This window comes from Empidonax traillii, unplaced genomic scaffold (assembly GCF_003031625.1).
Source record: "Empidonax traillii isolate 1590-97213 ecotype Southwest subspecies unplaced genomic scaffold, ASM303162v1 scaffold90:size2128546, whole genome shotgun sequence".
Lineage (NCBI taxonomy): Eukaryota > Metazoa > Chordata > Aves > Passeriformes > Tyrannidae > Empidonax > Empidonax traillii.
Genome location: NW_020955283.1, coordinates 1847969 through 1863847, shown reverse-complemented (window position 1 = coordinate 1863847; position 15879 = coordinate 1847969). Strand labels below are relative to the sequence as shown.

At 39.0% G+C, this 15879-nt stretch overlaps 1 protein-coding gene across 2 annotated transcripts in view; it reads left to right on the top strand.

The window, feature by feature from the left end:
- The window catches only part of THSD4 (thrombospondin type 1 domain containing 4), a 264033-nt gene that overhangs the window by 42532 nt on the left and 205622 nt on the right, over positions 1-15879 (top strand). For both annotated transcript variants that reach the window (XM_027881547.1, XM_027881546.1), the window contains exon 5: positions 11944-12373. In XM_027881547.1, coding sequence (XP_027737348.1) covers positions 11944-12373 — 430 coding nt within the window. The remainder of the gene's footprint in view (positions 1-11943; positions 12374-15879) is intronic.

The window sequence follows — 15879 nt, the reverse complement described above, 5'->3', positions numbered from 1 at the left end:
AGATGGAGAATGGATTTCAAAACGTGAGTTACTTTAGACATGATTTTTATACTGGAGAACAGTGTTCAGTGTTCGCTAAATGGATGATCCTGGAAATTCATGTCAGGCTATTAAAAAAATAACACCTGTGTTTCAACAATATGTACAGTCAGTGGAAACTTTTTTGGGGTATTTCTATTTACTATGCTGGACTTTATATAAAAGATGTAATTTTTGCAGACTTCCATAAAGCAATAAAAGAGGAATGGACATTTGTGACTGAGATTATGCTCAGATTGATAACGTGGTATAATGAAACTGAACGGATTCCAAGGCAAATAGGTTTGAAAGCAACAGCAATCCTCTACAGCAGACCAATGTGTTTGTATCATTGAGAAGCAAGTGGAAAAGTTCTCTGTGCTTCCAGGCAGCTGACAAAGGACTGCTTTTTTTTTTTTTTTTTTACCAAAATTCAGAATATAATTTAGGTATCATTAAATTTGATATACCTTGTCTTTGAAGAGGATATTCACATTTTCAGCTTTTGAAAGTTAGTTTAGTTAGGCCCTAGGAAACCAGGGCTGCGCTTGAAGCTCAGGGAGAGAGAGATTTGAGGTACCTACAATCTGAAGCCTAGTTTAAAAGGTTTCAGTGCATCAGAAATGACGGTCAGTCACTGGAATGAGTATGGAAACACTAAAAGCTGAGGCTTCTCTAGGTTGTCTGTCAAAGACAGGGAGCGTTTCCCAGCCTTGAAGAGTTGAGTTCCCATTAGCACAGCCTTGTTTTCTCTATTTTGCACCTGGCTAAAATGCGTGGAGCATAACATACAATAAGAACAAACAGGAATGAGGAGATGCTGAAAAAAATCACAGTATTTAGAAAAAAAAATCAAAGCATTTAGATATCTTTGTAGAGAGGCACATATGGAAAAGTAATAAGGGCGGGCAAAAGGATAACATGCTTAAAGAGGGAAAGCACATCTTGAAAGGAAATATCATTCATGGACTAGGTTTTAGTACTTCTTATTCTCTGTTTTGGGGATAGAGAGGACAGAACAAGAATTTCATATAAATTGTAGGATGCTTACAGCTGCCACCTTCTCTCTCTCTGTTGAGAAGCAAGTGGCTTTTGTGATGGAGTGGCAAAACTTCTGAGTCCACATCTGTAAGCGTGATGTGCACCTTGTATCTGGTTCTTAGGAGCAGAAAGAAAAAAAATAGAGTTATCACGAGAATAATAAAATAACTAAAGCATTCTTGCATAAACAGTACAAGTTTAAAGAAATATGTTAACAAGGAAAGTGCTTCCCTAAAGCTTTTATTTTTGTATTTGGAAAAAGAATGAGAGGAAAGATTTGCACTGAGGAAATAATCCAAAAATCATCGACTTCTCACATAGCTGTAGCTCTGTGGTCTTTATTTTGCTGCCAGCAGCTGACGTGCAAGTCTGCTATGCTGCTGTGTACCCTGGATAGGGTCAGCCTGTGTTTCTAGGCCTGTGAGCAATGGAAAGGAAGAGTCTATCTTTTAATGTCAAACCAGAATTTCCTTCCTGAAAGTATACTTTTACCCCCTCTCACAGATGGCTTTGACCAGGCAAATGTAGGTCACTAAGCTGGCAGGTCTACAGTTAACCTTTAAAGGGACAATTCAGTTGTTATTTCCTTAACCCATTTAAGCATCATTAGCTGTGAGTTGTGATGCAATTTTTGTGACCTGTTCTAGTCAGCTCCAGTTCCAAGAGGTGGACAAATGTGTGATTGCTGCACCTTCAGGTTCAAGAAGGTATTATTTTCTCAAGTTGTGAGACTTTATGTGTGTTGGCATGTGTGCTTGCTTTTCTTAGGATCTGGAATGAAACCCAGCTCAAGTACTCAGCCATCCCTCCTTTCATTATTTCTCTCATAGAGTGAAAATGTCATGCATTTAACCCAAAGCCCAGCATGGTTATAAAAGCTTATGAGGGGTTGATGTGTGTACAGAAGAAAGACAGAGAGAGAAAGATGGGATCCCTTTCTGAGGATAAATTTTCCAGAAGAAATCTAAGACCTGTGGTGGTAATCAAAGAACTCATTTTGGTAGCACTTGGGGAATTTAAAGCCATGTGAGAAAGATGTTTATTTTCCTTCTGAATAAAATTCCAAACAGATTCTAACAGCAATAATGATCATCTGAGGTATTTCCTCCCAGAATGAGGAGGGGTGGTTGTGGCTTCAGGCTGACTTCATGTTGTCACACTTCTCATGTGGGTATTAATCCCTCCAGGTTTCACTTCTTATTACTGAATTAATATCAATTTTTATTATGCTACTGTGAGTGTGCTTTGAATAGTATTACTAAAAATAGAACCCTAACATGTTAGGTGCTGTAATTGCAAGCCACTCCAGAAGCTTTCTTAGTGCTTAATTCAACCCTTCCTGAGCTGGGCTGACTGAAAGGAGGGGAAATGAGAACACTGCTCGCGTTCAGTTAGATGGAGATAGTGCATTTTACCAGGGAATTATTGCCCGGTTGCTGAGGAGCAGAGACACAACAAACCTCTCATCACACTGGTAATGCATCTCCACAGAACTATGAGGTTCTTTGCATTGAATTTCTGTTGGTTTACTTGCCAACTGCATGGTTACATGATTCATTCAAGTCTAGATGAAGCTAAGAGGATCAGAGGTATTACTGAACTCACAGAAAAAGAGGACTGTAGTATTTGGGTTCAAACTTTGGAATCTCTCTCAGAGCTGAGTGACATAAATGAGGTTATATAGCACTTGCTGGGAGATCAGCAAAACCAAACATAGTAAGTTATTGTGCTGGGTGTATTATTGCAAATGTGCTAAACTGGGTATTGGTGGTGGTCTCTGAGGATGGAAAATTTCATTTAAGGTAGTCCACATCCCATTAATTAAACCTGTTCCAAAGAAGCAGTTTTCTTAGTGAGCTTATTCATTAATTCTACTTTCTCATAAAAATGAAAATATTTTTTGCCCCTGACATGATGTAGAAATGAGAATGTCTGTAATATAGTGTAGTATAATCCATTTTCCTACAGAGGAAGCACTTTTTAAATACGGTTGGTTACTCTGTGAATTCTCGCAGTTGAGATTTTTGGGACAATTGTGCTCACAATGATTTTAATACTCCTGTGCATATGTGACACGGGAAGTAGTTCATGTCTGCAAATCACGGTGTGGTTACCCAAGTTACATAAACTAAACAAGTTATTCCTTCCTTTTAGTTAATGATAATGAAAATCAGTGAGATGAAGTGAATGCCCACTCTGAATTAACTGCACTGCCAGGTGCTGAAGCATGAACAAGGTGCTGTGGTGTGGCAGAAGTTTGTGGTGCTGACCCTGCTTCCCTGTGTGAGATGCACCCTCGGAAGGGTTGGATCAGTTCTTGTGACCAGACATTGGACAGGGATATCAGAGAGATCTGCTCACTGCTTTAGGACTGCTTTCTAGGTCAGTGAACAGACAGCCGTGCATATCCATAATATAAAACAGAGCCAGAGAGCTCCCCTCTTTCATTCACGTTTAAGTGTTTTTTTCCAGAGTGGTTTAGAGCCAGTGAAATGTAGAGCTGCGCAGTGCTGGGAGGGGATACATGGTGGCTTTTAATGGGAAGCAACCTGGCTGCTGAGAGCTTTCCCTCTTGAGTAGATGGAAATATATCCAGATCCAGCAAATCATTCATTTTTGTTAAAAAGAATTCCTGTGAAAGAATCTGCTAAAATACTGGGAGGTGTGAACTCAGTAGCAGTTATGAACAGGCTAACACGGTTTACTTTGTGACTTAAACATAAAAAAAAGGGGAAAAAAATCATGGCGGACAGTGTTTTTAAAGTAAACCTTTTTTAACTACATGCCTAAGAATATATAAGACATGAAGGAAAATTAAAAGCAGTAGGAGGCCTGGAAAGTAAATGATTGACTAGGACAGTTGTAGGCCAGTTGCAGTTTTGAATTATGGAGGAAATGCCAGGGGTTAAAAATACATATCTGAAATTATTTTAAGGATACTATTTAGGACTAATAAGAAAAAAAAAAGGACATGAAAAAACAAATGGCCATACTTAGCCTGTTAACAGAAACTCGTGCCATTAGGGCCAGGGGTTTTTTCCATTTAAAGTTTTGTGTCTACAAGGACTTCTCCATCTCCCTTTAATTTTCTTCTTTATTACATTTTAAATATTGGAGTAATATTTCAATAACTTCATTGCTGACAGGAATAGCTGATAAGTCACTTGCAGTTCTTCAGAAACAAAATCAAGGCAACTTAAATACTTGAACTGTTTGTAAATGGGTAGTGTCATTTAAAACCTGTCAGTTAATTACAGTAATGTAATGCTGCTTAAAAGATATGACCTAAAATATTAAGTTAAATCGGGAATACTTATCCGCAGAAATAGATTTAATTAAGTTAAAATGTATGTAATTGATTTAGTTATAGAGGATTTTGCCTACTAACAAGCAGTTCTGTTAAAACCATGCTGAGTAGTAGGGCTTAAATTTAAACCAAGGAGCTTTGATAGGGATCCAGGGGGTTGGAGCTCCTTTAGAACTAATTTTCTACTTGAAATCAAAGAACTGCAGTTTTGGAGCATCTTTTGAAATAGAAATTAATAACTGCAATGCAAAAGCACAAATTGGGGTAGTTTAGAAGACATTTTGCAGTGGAAATGTGGAATATTGGGAAATAAAGCTATAGATCATATTTGTAACCTCTCTTCTGCCTTTTTGTCCACTTTGGTCTTGCACATAAAGCCTCTGTATCTGCTGATGGATTGCTGTTAAGTTCAGCTTGAGTAGGTGCTGGAGGTGGATTGATTGCTGTGATGATGGGACAAAACCACAGCCAGCAACACTTCAGAGAACAGATTATAGGGCAGCTGCTTAATTGAAGTGAGAAGGAGAGGCAAGGACCTGGAGAATGTTTGGGTCCTGGGCATGCAGAGCCAAGTCAGCCTGGATGCGGTTAGATCAGGCTTACTGAGGAGATGAGTTTCCTTGGCATTTTAGAGGACTTACATGTTAATTCCAGGACAGGATTCCTGGTAAAGGAACCTTCGAAAAAAAGCTTCAAACTCCACCAAACTCTCAACAAAATCAAGAGAAAGGTCTAAGTGCTGGTTTCACTTCGATCTGATGACCTGCAGTGAGATTCTGTTGTCTTTCATTGGTGTGGTTGTTGTGACTGGGCAGACAGGGAAGAAAACTGTCTTCCTCTTCTTTTGGAATTATTTCTACCAATAGACAAGAGACAATTGGGAAAAAAATATCTGCAATTCTTGTGCAGTTTTTTCCTCTAATCCCTGGTGAAACTGTTACCTTCTCAGAACATTACGACTCCTGGAGAAACAGGGAAAGGTTGTGCATTGAAAATGTGGGAAATGGGCAGCTTGCTCAGGTTCATTCTAAGGAAACTTTCCAACAGTACAAGTCTTCCTTGGTGTCATAAATGAGTGTTTTTGGTAATGTTCACCCTTGCAGCTTTTCATTTACAAGGGAAGTACTTTGATACTACAAGATAAGATGAATGAAATGCTGCAAAGCTCATGAAAATACATTATTTATTCTGTCATACATCAGAAGAAAAAGCAAATAAGTTATGCTTCATCTGGAAGTAAGCCAGGGAACCTCTGTTTAGAGAATAGTGGGAGAAGTGTAAGGAGAGAGGAAATGATGGGAAAATGGAAAAAATGAAAAAGGTACGTTGGAGAGAGGCTTTGTAAAGAGCACTTAAGGGAGGAGGTGGAGGCCCAGGAAATTTGTAATCTTACTTGTGTATTTTAAAGACACTGGATATCCTTGGTTCGAAGGGGATTTCTATTCAATATAAATAACCAGCTCTGAAAGTGCTTCATTCTTGAAGACTACTTGAGGTTCAAAGCCCTGTTCTTAGTATAAAGTCTATGAGACAATCGCAATGCATTTATTTGCTAAGGCACACGTTTGCTGATGGTTAAAATTAGAAAAGGTACTACAGCAAAGTTCCTTTTTAACACTGCAGATGTGCTAAGAAGGGCCGGTTCTCACTGTTTGCAGCTGGCATATCCTCAGCATGAGAGAAGTTAAAAGTTAGACCTCCAAGAATACTAGCTAATAATAATAATAATAATAATAATAATAATAATAATAATAATAATAATAATAATAATAATAATAATAATAATAATAATAATAATAATAATAATAATTTTAAAATGCTTGCTATAACCCTTACATTAATAGCACAAACCCTCATTTTCATACCTGTCTATGCAAATGTATTTTTGAATTAAAGAATATATTTAGGTTGGCTTAAGTTGAAAGGGACCTATCATTTTTGTTATCAAAGTGCTAAACAGGTTTGTCTGAGCAATCAGGAAGGTGCATGTGTTTGTGAGAATTATACCCAAAGAAAGGACATTGCCAGGTCTGCATTAAACAGCTGTTATGCCTCTGCTTGAGATGAACACAATAGATCAGAGATGTCTGCTGGCTGTGGTCTGACATGAATCACTGAATGCTTTTCTACATATATTTTTCTGTTAGGCAGTAATTTGCCTTTAGGTGATAACTCTATTCTTGGTGACTTTTTCTCCCCCTTTTCATACTAACTGACTAATAATATTAGTGAATAGTTCTTTTCCTCTTCTTATTCTCTCTTTTTCTTCTTCAGTCTAGTGAAAAACTGAAAAACTTTTTATTATTGTGTTTATTTGATACACTGCACAGTTTAGCCAGAGAGACTAACAGTTGATGGAGCTGGTGAGATTTAGTTATTCTTGCTTTCTGATAGTTCTTCTTATCTGTTGTTTCTAATTCCTGAAGGGATATTTAGGACCTTTCCCCATGCAAAGTATTGCAGACAATCATTATTTGATATATTTTTATCAGAAGCAATGAAATAAAAGGCTTGTCCAACATTAAATAGTTTTATTAACATGAATGGATCAGCAGTAGTGAAAATCTGACTGACATAAAGATTTGCAGCCAGGAGTCCTCATGTAGAATTAACTGGCCTGGCATAAGTGAAACCTGGGATCATGTTGTTTCTTTACCTGAGCTGATTTAGCTGAACTAGGATGGGCAACTTCTGTTTAAGTGAAACAGATATAGGATATGAACATAACTGTCCCCAGTCCTCAGTTGTCTCTAAGGACTCTGTGGGCTCTGAGTACACCTGACAAACCTATTAAATCTCTATCAACATTAATTTACAGGCAATGGAAAACTAGCATGGCTGTTTTGCTAATATAGTCATATTTGGTTCAGCTGGAAAGAGGAGTGCTTTTGGAAAGACTAATGTGGAAGGTAGTTGGTAGCTTCCTGAAGGGCTCCAGCATGTGCAAAAAGCACTGGATTTACAAGTGAGGAACTCGGGTAATCCTTCTGAGTAAAGTGCCAGGCTTCTTCTTCCTGTCACCTGTATTTCAAACAGTTGATGTTTTCTCTTCTCTGGGAGTTGAGTTTCTTGTGATTTTTAGCTGTTTATTGTCTAGTTAAATGAGAAGTGAAGTGTTACTTTAATTGCTTCAGTTCTGAGCATGACAATGCTTCTTATACCTTAGTGCCAGTGGTTGACTTCTCATTGGAATTGAACCCTCCAATCATTCTCATGATTGGTGCTCCAATTTTTGGTGCTCAGTACCTAAGTAAACAAAATCAGCTCCATCTATAAACAGTATCAGCTCTGCAGGGACTGTGTTTATCAGAAGGAACCTAAGCATTCTTCATTATTACTGTTTTCTTACAGGCTGTGTGAAGAGTTTGCATTGACACAGTCATATCCTTGATCATGTGGTGCAGCATGTTGCAGGTTTTGGAAATGTATTAAAATCCGTTCTAAATACAGATGTTTTAGGAATTCTGCTGTGGGAGGAACAGGGGGCTCAATTCTGCTAGCAAACTTGTAATTATTTCTATTGATACTAGGGAAGCATGGACTTGTGAAGACAGGCTCTAATGCCATGCTGGAAAAGCTTTGACAAAGTTGTCTAAAATTTGGAGCCTAAAATTCAGATCTTGCTTAAGTTGAATTTTCAGGGTTTGTCTGAGAGTTGTTGACTGTGATTCATACAGTCAACTTCACTCTGCAGCAACACCTACTCAACATCTTACTCAAATGCTCTTCTTAACCATTGCTACTTTAAGAAGGATAACTGTTAGTTTTTAGCAAACCTGAGTATGCACAGACTAATGCAGTGTGTAACTTCACTCTAGTTTAGGGCTGGCTAAGTAGGCACAAGGCCAGGGATTTTACTTGCTAATGCTTTTTTCCTCCTTTACCTGTTGCACTAAATGAGAGTGCATCCCAACTCTGACCTGGTCGTGTTAGTGTACATTTTAAAAATTAAAAAAAAAAAAAAGGAGGAGCTTCCAAGCCATGCTGTGGGGAGGAGGGAGTTAATGAATGTAGGTAATCATAATGAATGACAGGTAGGAAAACGTCCTGCTAGCAACTGAAAATTCCCAACAAGCCAGCAGGGCGTGGCCTATTTCTGTCTCCTACCAGCAGATTGAAGCTGAAGTTTAGCATAAAGCAGACAGTGTCAGCAAGCTTGGTTCAATTTTGATTAGTAAGCTACTGGTAGATTTTGTTTAATTTTCCTTCTCCTTTCCTCTCCCTGATTCTCCTTTCCCTACTGTTTTCTCATTGGGAATAGACCAACATAACATATCTCACTTTCTCCGTTGTTACTGCATGACATAAATTATGCCTGATACTCCCCAATAATTATAAGTTAATTAACACTAAGCTATTTTTATAAGCCTCTTTATTACAATGCAACAAACTGCATTCCTGATTTATCAGGATGTTGCCAAGTGTGAATGAAAAATGCTTTAAGGCAAAACAGTGTTCAGGATAGTTTCAGTCTGGGCAATACTGGTTTAAATGAATGCATGAACACTGATAAAGATGTTAATAATTCAAGGTTGTGCGTTGCACTTTGTTTCCAAAATTAGTATGGTGAAAGGAATGTGTTGGTCCAGAATTCCAGAAGTGGTGCCTCAGTTCCTCATCAGTGGGGACTTCAGAAACATTTTCAAGTTAGTTTCGGAAAGGAAGCAGAGATGAGACAGGAACTAAGAACAAGAATGTTGTTACTACTTTCACTTCTTTGTGCTGTTGCTGTATGTTTGTTGCAGTGACCAACCATTTTGCAGGAAAAAAAACACTTAATACCTTCAAAATCAAGGTTTTCTACTTTTTGCAAATAATTTGATGAGGTTCCAGCAGCCTTTGGACACCTGCTGCCTTCAGCCATGAGTCCTTCTTTCAGACACTAGGAATTCCATGTTTAAGGATACTATGCCCATTTCAGCTTTTTTTTTTTTTTTCTGGGCTGAAGAGTCTTTGTTCATGTCACCATTTCTTGCATGTCCTTCAGTTCTTTCCAGTTCTGATTCATGACTCTGTACCGACATGTAACAGTCAAACATCAGTCTCATTTTTGGCCTTTTGCTTGACCTGTCCTACTTTGCCAGGCCGAGTTTTCCCAAATAATACATCTTGGTTTTCTTGTCTGGAAGAGTCTAGTGCTTGTTTAATTTGGCATTCAGAAGTCTGTGACAGAGGCATATTCCTACCATGAGCTCTGCACATGGCTTGTTGCTCAGTTATTAGCGGCTTTCTCCTCCTTTTGATGGAAAATGCAAGTAAAACTGTAGATGATCAATTCAAAAGGCCAATTTCAGTTGACCTGTCACCCCTTGTCCACTCCTGCAAACACATCTGCCACAGTCTGTGCTCCCTGCAATGTAGCAGCAGCTTGCTCAATGTCAGGCGTTGTTGCCAAGGTTCATATCTCAGACACTTGGAAATTGGTGTGCTCATGTTGAGAAGAAACCACTGTCTATACAAATCATGTAGAGACTGAAGCAAGTGAAAATAAGAAGTTGTATCTGTTTTACGAGATGAACCAATTTGCTCCAAGATCTGAGATGCTTCATGAGAACTATGATACCAAAGTGTACAATATGACTAGGAATCTCAAGAAAGATTGTTTGTTTGTTTTGCTCTTTCTCAGAAAAGAAGAATTACGTTAAAAATCAAAAATATCAGCAACATAGGGGGAGTCAATTTATTTGCCCATTAAAAACCCCCCAAAACACAACAATAGAACTGTGTTAATTTAAATCAAACTGGGTTTAGTCTAAATTTCTGAAATCATTCCCATTCATAATTTCTCTTTCTTTCCTCTCCTGTTTACTTACAGGAAGCCTTTCTTTCCCTGCTTTAATGCCAAAAACCATTATACTGCTTCTCTCCACTGTAACTACGAAAGCCCTGCCTCAACAATGACTGTCAAGGTCAGAGCAGATTAAGGGGGATAAACACTTCAAGAGTGCTGGTCTCTTATCTGCCAGGGCAAGTCAGCACTATTGTTCACGCATCTTGAACCAGGAAGATTGATTAAAAGCCCCACGTGGCCATAAGGCCAGAATGTGAAGTAAATGACTTCCAGGTTCCCATGTAACAAGAGTCTTAGGAGAATAGAAGACTTGGGAAGAAAGCAAACCCTAGAAAAAACAAACCCAAAGAAAGGTCCCTTTGATCTGGTGTCTGTCTGACATCTGTAACACTTCAGTTTCTAGAAAATACTTATGTCACTTTATAACTTCTGGTTTTCATTGCAGTTCAAGTCTATTTTGTATATATATTAAAAATATAAATATATTTTATGGACAGAAAGAAAATTACTTTCCTTTAATGGTGTCTCCCTTCCTGAGCTGCAGAGGTTACCCAAGAGAGCTGTATTCACACGTTGCTCTGAATTGGAAGAAATCTTTTTTTTTTTCCCAGCTCGTTCTTCAGACTGTGACGTTAGAAATCAGGGCCTGGTGTGATATTGAACTGAACAGGTTGAGAAGAAAAGCAAAGGCAAATGTGCCTATTGCTTGCAGATAAAATTCCAGGATTAACTCTCTTACAATGGTGAGACCCAAATGTGGTATTATTATTTTTTTGACTCTTTGCTTGTAATTTGGAGCTGAGACTCCAGGCTGAGTCCAACTGTGTTGCTCTGAGTATGCAGGGCATCCCAGCTATCTGAGACTGCTGATACAGGTGTAACATGGCCCAAAACACAGGGTCTTCAGTAAGTGAGATCTGTGAGCAAGAGAGCAGACCTGAAACCTGATGGTTAGTGCTCAGGGCTGTCAGCTCCTGGGAATGTTTTGGTAATGTGCAGTGAAAGATGGGCTTTTATCTTAACAACAAACTGGGGGTCATGACTTAGTAATTAAATATATTGGAAATACACACTTTGCATATTTTAAAAAAAAGAAAGGGTAAATCTGCTGGCCAGAAAAGAGAAAATCATCCGTGTAACATAATAATATTTTCCTGCATTTGTCATCTTTTCCAGAGGTCTTTCAGTAATATTTTTATGTTCCTTATGCTTTTTCTGTTTCCATTTTTATTTCTTTAGTAGCAAATAAAGGAGAACCAGAGGAGGCCTTTAGAATGGATACAAAATGTTTAATGATTTTTGTCATACTGAATGCAGATTTTCTTCTGTCATTACTCAAATCATCAGTAGGGATTTTCTGCTGTTATCTGTCTTAAGCCCTTCTGAAACATGGTTATGAATTTTAGCCATATACAGCTTGGATTCTCTGAATTTCCATTTTAGAGGAGAGTCCTGGGGATAAAAAGAACATTCACCACCTCACTCCAAACTGCTGTTTGATACCACACCTTACCCTCAGCCTTTGGGAGCTGATACTTAGTGACTTCCATGTGACTCTTGGTCAAAGAGGGCCCAGAATTTAGTTGAACCAGTAGACTTCTTCAGAGGTTCCCAATATATCAAGCAAGACTACATCTTGAACGTATTTTCTGGAAAACAGGTTGAAATTTCTGGTTATCCGTTGCTTTGCAGTGAAGAACTCTGACAAATAACAGGTCGTATATAAATGTCTAACTGCTCCCTCACTTACGGATTCAGTAAGTATTTTCTCTTTCTCTGTTTTCAGAAGCAGAAACAGAAATCCTATTGGTCCAGGAAAATATGGATATGGAAAAGTGCCATACATTTTACCTTTACAAACTGATACTGGTCAGCAGCCTCAGAAACTCCGGAGGCAGCGCCAGTCCTCGAGGAGCCACGTGTTCCATGCGAGCCCGAACCTCATGAGCACCTACAGCCAGGCAGCTGCACCTCCTGTCCAACATGGCAATCTCTATCAAGAAGCAAGTGGGCCTCAGGCAGGACATCAGGTCCTGGGGCCCTCAGTTTATCAGTCCCCGTCATTTCCTGTGTCTCAAAGCCTGTTCCATAGCAGTGACCCAAACCAGCACAACCCTGGGTCAGCCCAAACCCTGCAGGAGCAGCCCCAGCCGCCAAGGGCCACGGCCATCGTGTGCGTTGGCACCTACAAGCAATATAAACTCTGCAACACAATTGTAAGTCTGCATTTTAAATAACCTTCCTGTATTTAATGTGTTGGACAGCTATGGCTTTCCTCCAGCATGTGAAATGGTCACATAATTGTCGAGTTGAGCGTTGTTTTTTTATTAATTTAATGAAAATTTTGGTGAACTTATTTAAAGTGTCTTAGGGAGTACTGAAAGTAGATCCATAATGCTATAGTTACTTAAAACCATACCTTCAAGGATTTTAAGCAGTCACTTAAACTACCAACAATGTGCAATTCTAATTTGATAGAAGGAGAAACTGGTCTTTTTGGTGCTGAAACCTGGGAATATGAGGAATTTGAGATAATAGTAATGGAGGTAGGCAGGCAGCAAAATATGGACTGAACAATGTTAGTGAGTGGAATGATCATGGAGAATTTTTGTTGTAATTATGGTGAAGGGACAAGGGATGGTGTCTGTGTAAATTGTCCACTTCTATTTGGTGCTGTGATGATATTACTTTGATTTTTTTGTAGGGGAATTTTTTTTGTTTTGGTTGGTTGACTGGTTGGTTGGTTTTGTTGACGTTGAAGGTTGTGTGATGAATGTGGATTTTAAGGAAGTAGATTTTAAGAGGAAGTAGAGTCCAGGAAACAGAGAGAGGAATTGGGAGAAGGTGCTTTTAAGATTTGTTTTACTTGTTGATATCCTGTTCTGATCAGTTAATTTCCCCAAGTCCAGGTTGGTTTGCCCGTGATGGGAGTGGGTGAGTGACCTCTCCCTGTCTTTATCTCAACTCATGAGCCCCTCCTTACATTTTCTCTCCCCTGCCAGTTGAGAAAGGGAGTGATAGAGCAGCCTTACCTGTCATCCAGCCAGGGTCAAACCATCACAGTCATAGACAGGTTTAATGTTTTTTCATTAAAGAAATGAAAAAGTGGAGTTGGGGTGGAGCATGCTACGAAGGCTGCCTACTTCCCAATCCCATAAGAAAAGGTTATCCTTTTGTGAGTGTTCCTCATGTTCTAACTAGCATTTAGAGCCAGTACCTCGTAGCCCAGATTACTCCAGGATCTTTCCATGGTGCTGTGTACATTTTCTGACAGATCCTACTTTTCCCATCATTCGAGCTCTACATCCTTTGATTTTGACTTCCCTAATTCATTGGAATGAAAATCTGTGTTAATTTTTCAAATAAAACTTACTCCCTCACTACTTGATTCAAAAATGTTTGGTCGGGTGTAGCTCCATGCTCCAGGGCAGCCTCTCATTGTATGTGGGAGGCGAGTGAGGTTTTGTTCTTTGTCCTGACTAGCAGTTTTCATCCTGCTAAAATTTCCAGTTTCTGCCTGTGCCATTTTAGTGTTTCCCAGAGTATCTCTTCCTAATATTTTTATCTTGTTTGGGCTCCTAATCTAACCTAATGTTGCCAACATGAAGAAGCCTGTATTTGGATACTGGAAGCAGAATGTTCAGGAGAGGTCTCAATATGTTGACGGGACAGGCCATATTTTTCTGGGTGGGTGCACATCTGATTTTTCTGCCTCTGAAAAATCCTGTTTTGTTCAGTGGAAGCCTGCATAGTGGAGATGGAATAATAGAACACAGGATAACAAAAACATGACTATACAAATTACTAAGAGGCCTTTTTGCCTCTTAGTGTAGCAGTTATTATATCTGCTTTATTTATAAATAAAATCCATTGATACAGACTAGAGCAGTCGATTGAAGAGACATAATGTCAAGAAAGCTTTAGTGTATTTGTCTGGAGTGGAAAACATGAAAGAGCTAATTTGAGTCTCTGGTACAAATTGCTCTTTTAAAAAACACTCTATTTTTTGAAGGAAATGGGAAATGGCCTTAGTGCATGGGCATTAATTTGGAAAGTTTTCTGGACTGAATTTGCTCAGTGGTGTCCAAGCAACACACAAATGCCCCAGTCTTTATTTCACCCCTCACTCATCAGGGCACAAAGTTGGACAGTGTTCTGCCTGACTTCATTTAAGAAAATCGCTTCCAGGAAAGAGGTCTTTTCAGAGAGCAAGGGGTGAGAGGAGAGAAAGTTAGAAGTGAGGTGGAAGAAAGAAGCAATCCCAGACAAGGTATGGCAAAGGAAGGCTTGTAGAGGACGCTTATTGAGAATGATAGGAGGGCTATCATTGAGTGCAGAGGGCAGTGAGCTTGTAAATTGGACATTGGCAAGATATGCAGGTCAGTGTGATGAGGGGTTTGGCCATGGGCAAATTTCTTTTGGTAGAAGTGGAACAGGAGTGAAAATGTTTCCATGTCAGTTTTAGAATCTCTTGTTTAAACAGAAGAATTCAACAGATGAAAACATAGATGAGCATAATGTTTCTGCATCTTTGCTGCTGTTGAGGGCATAAATGCAGTTACAAAGAAATTCTTGGTTATATTACAGGAGACTTTCAATAGCAATGGGAAATTGTAGATGATGCAGCTTCTCCTAAGCGTGGAACTCTCCATAGTGATATTCTTTATTTAGTAACATTTCTGTTACCCTTGTTGAAGCTGTAATTGCTGTTCAGGGTTATTTCTCTCCCTAGAATGTGGTAATTAAAGTAATTATAGAAAAGAAGTAGCTAAGAACAGTTTTAGTGTAAAGGCCAGGACGAGAGCAAAACAAGGCTGAGAGTGTTTCACTCTGTTCACTTGTTCTTTCTGATTAAATGCTTCTGCACGCAGGCTTTAATTTAATTTATCAGCAGTGACTTGTACTAATAGTCTTGCCAGCAAGCAGAGAACAGCATCTTTTAAGTGTTGTTTTTTTTTTTCTTCAATTCTTCTGGAGCATACCAAAAATGAAAATCTCATTTATTGAAGATATTCTGTTAACCATTATCCTGGTGTTTGGCCACTCCCTCTACATTTCTCCTAAGGGCAGTTAAGTAATAACAAATTAAGACAATCTGCCTCAGTCCATTAGGTCATTTCCTCATTATTACATTTATTGTTTTTTCATTAATAGCCAAACTCATTTAACATGACTGACAGCTTGATTCGGGAAAGTTAAATTGTGGGGTTTGTTCGGGGAGACCCTCGGAAGTGCCTGCATTTGTTCAAGTGTTCCTGCAGATCATTAAACCTATTTTCTTGTTACACAAGTGGCTTCCCCTCTTCAGGACCTTGCCTACATGCTCCCCTCAGAACACACAGCTGCCTGTCACCTCCTTGGGCAGGAAACAGGCAGGAAACATATCTCCTCTGCACACAAACAGCACTGACAGGTCTAACTGAAACCATAAGCTACCTGCAACACAGTGAGATTCTTCCAGTGCAGACTGCATTCCTCCAAAATAGGGAACTGTTGAGTAAATCTTCCTTACTTACTCCTGCATTAAAGGGAAGGAGAATTGTATGGATGCGCAGTTGAAGTAGAATTTGGATGCAATCTTCTTTTTGTGGTTTGTCACCAGAACAAAGGAAGCAACTCAAATGGAACATTTATTTACTGAGCACTTTCTGTAATTAATTGTCTTGAGCACTGCCAAGTTACCAGCTCTCCGCTAGTGCCTAAATGTGTGAGAATGTATTTG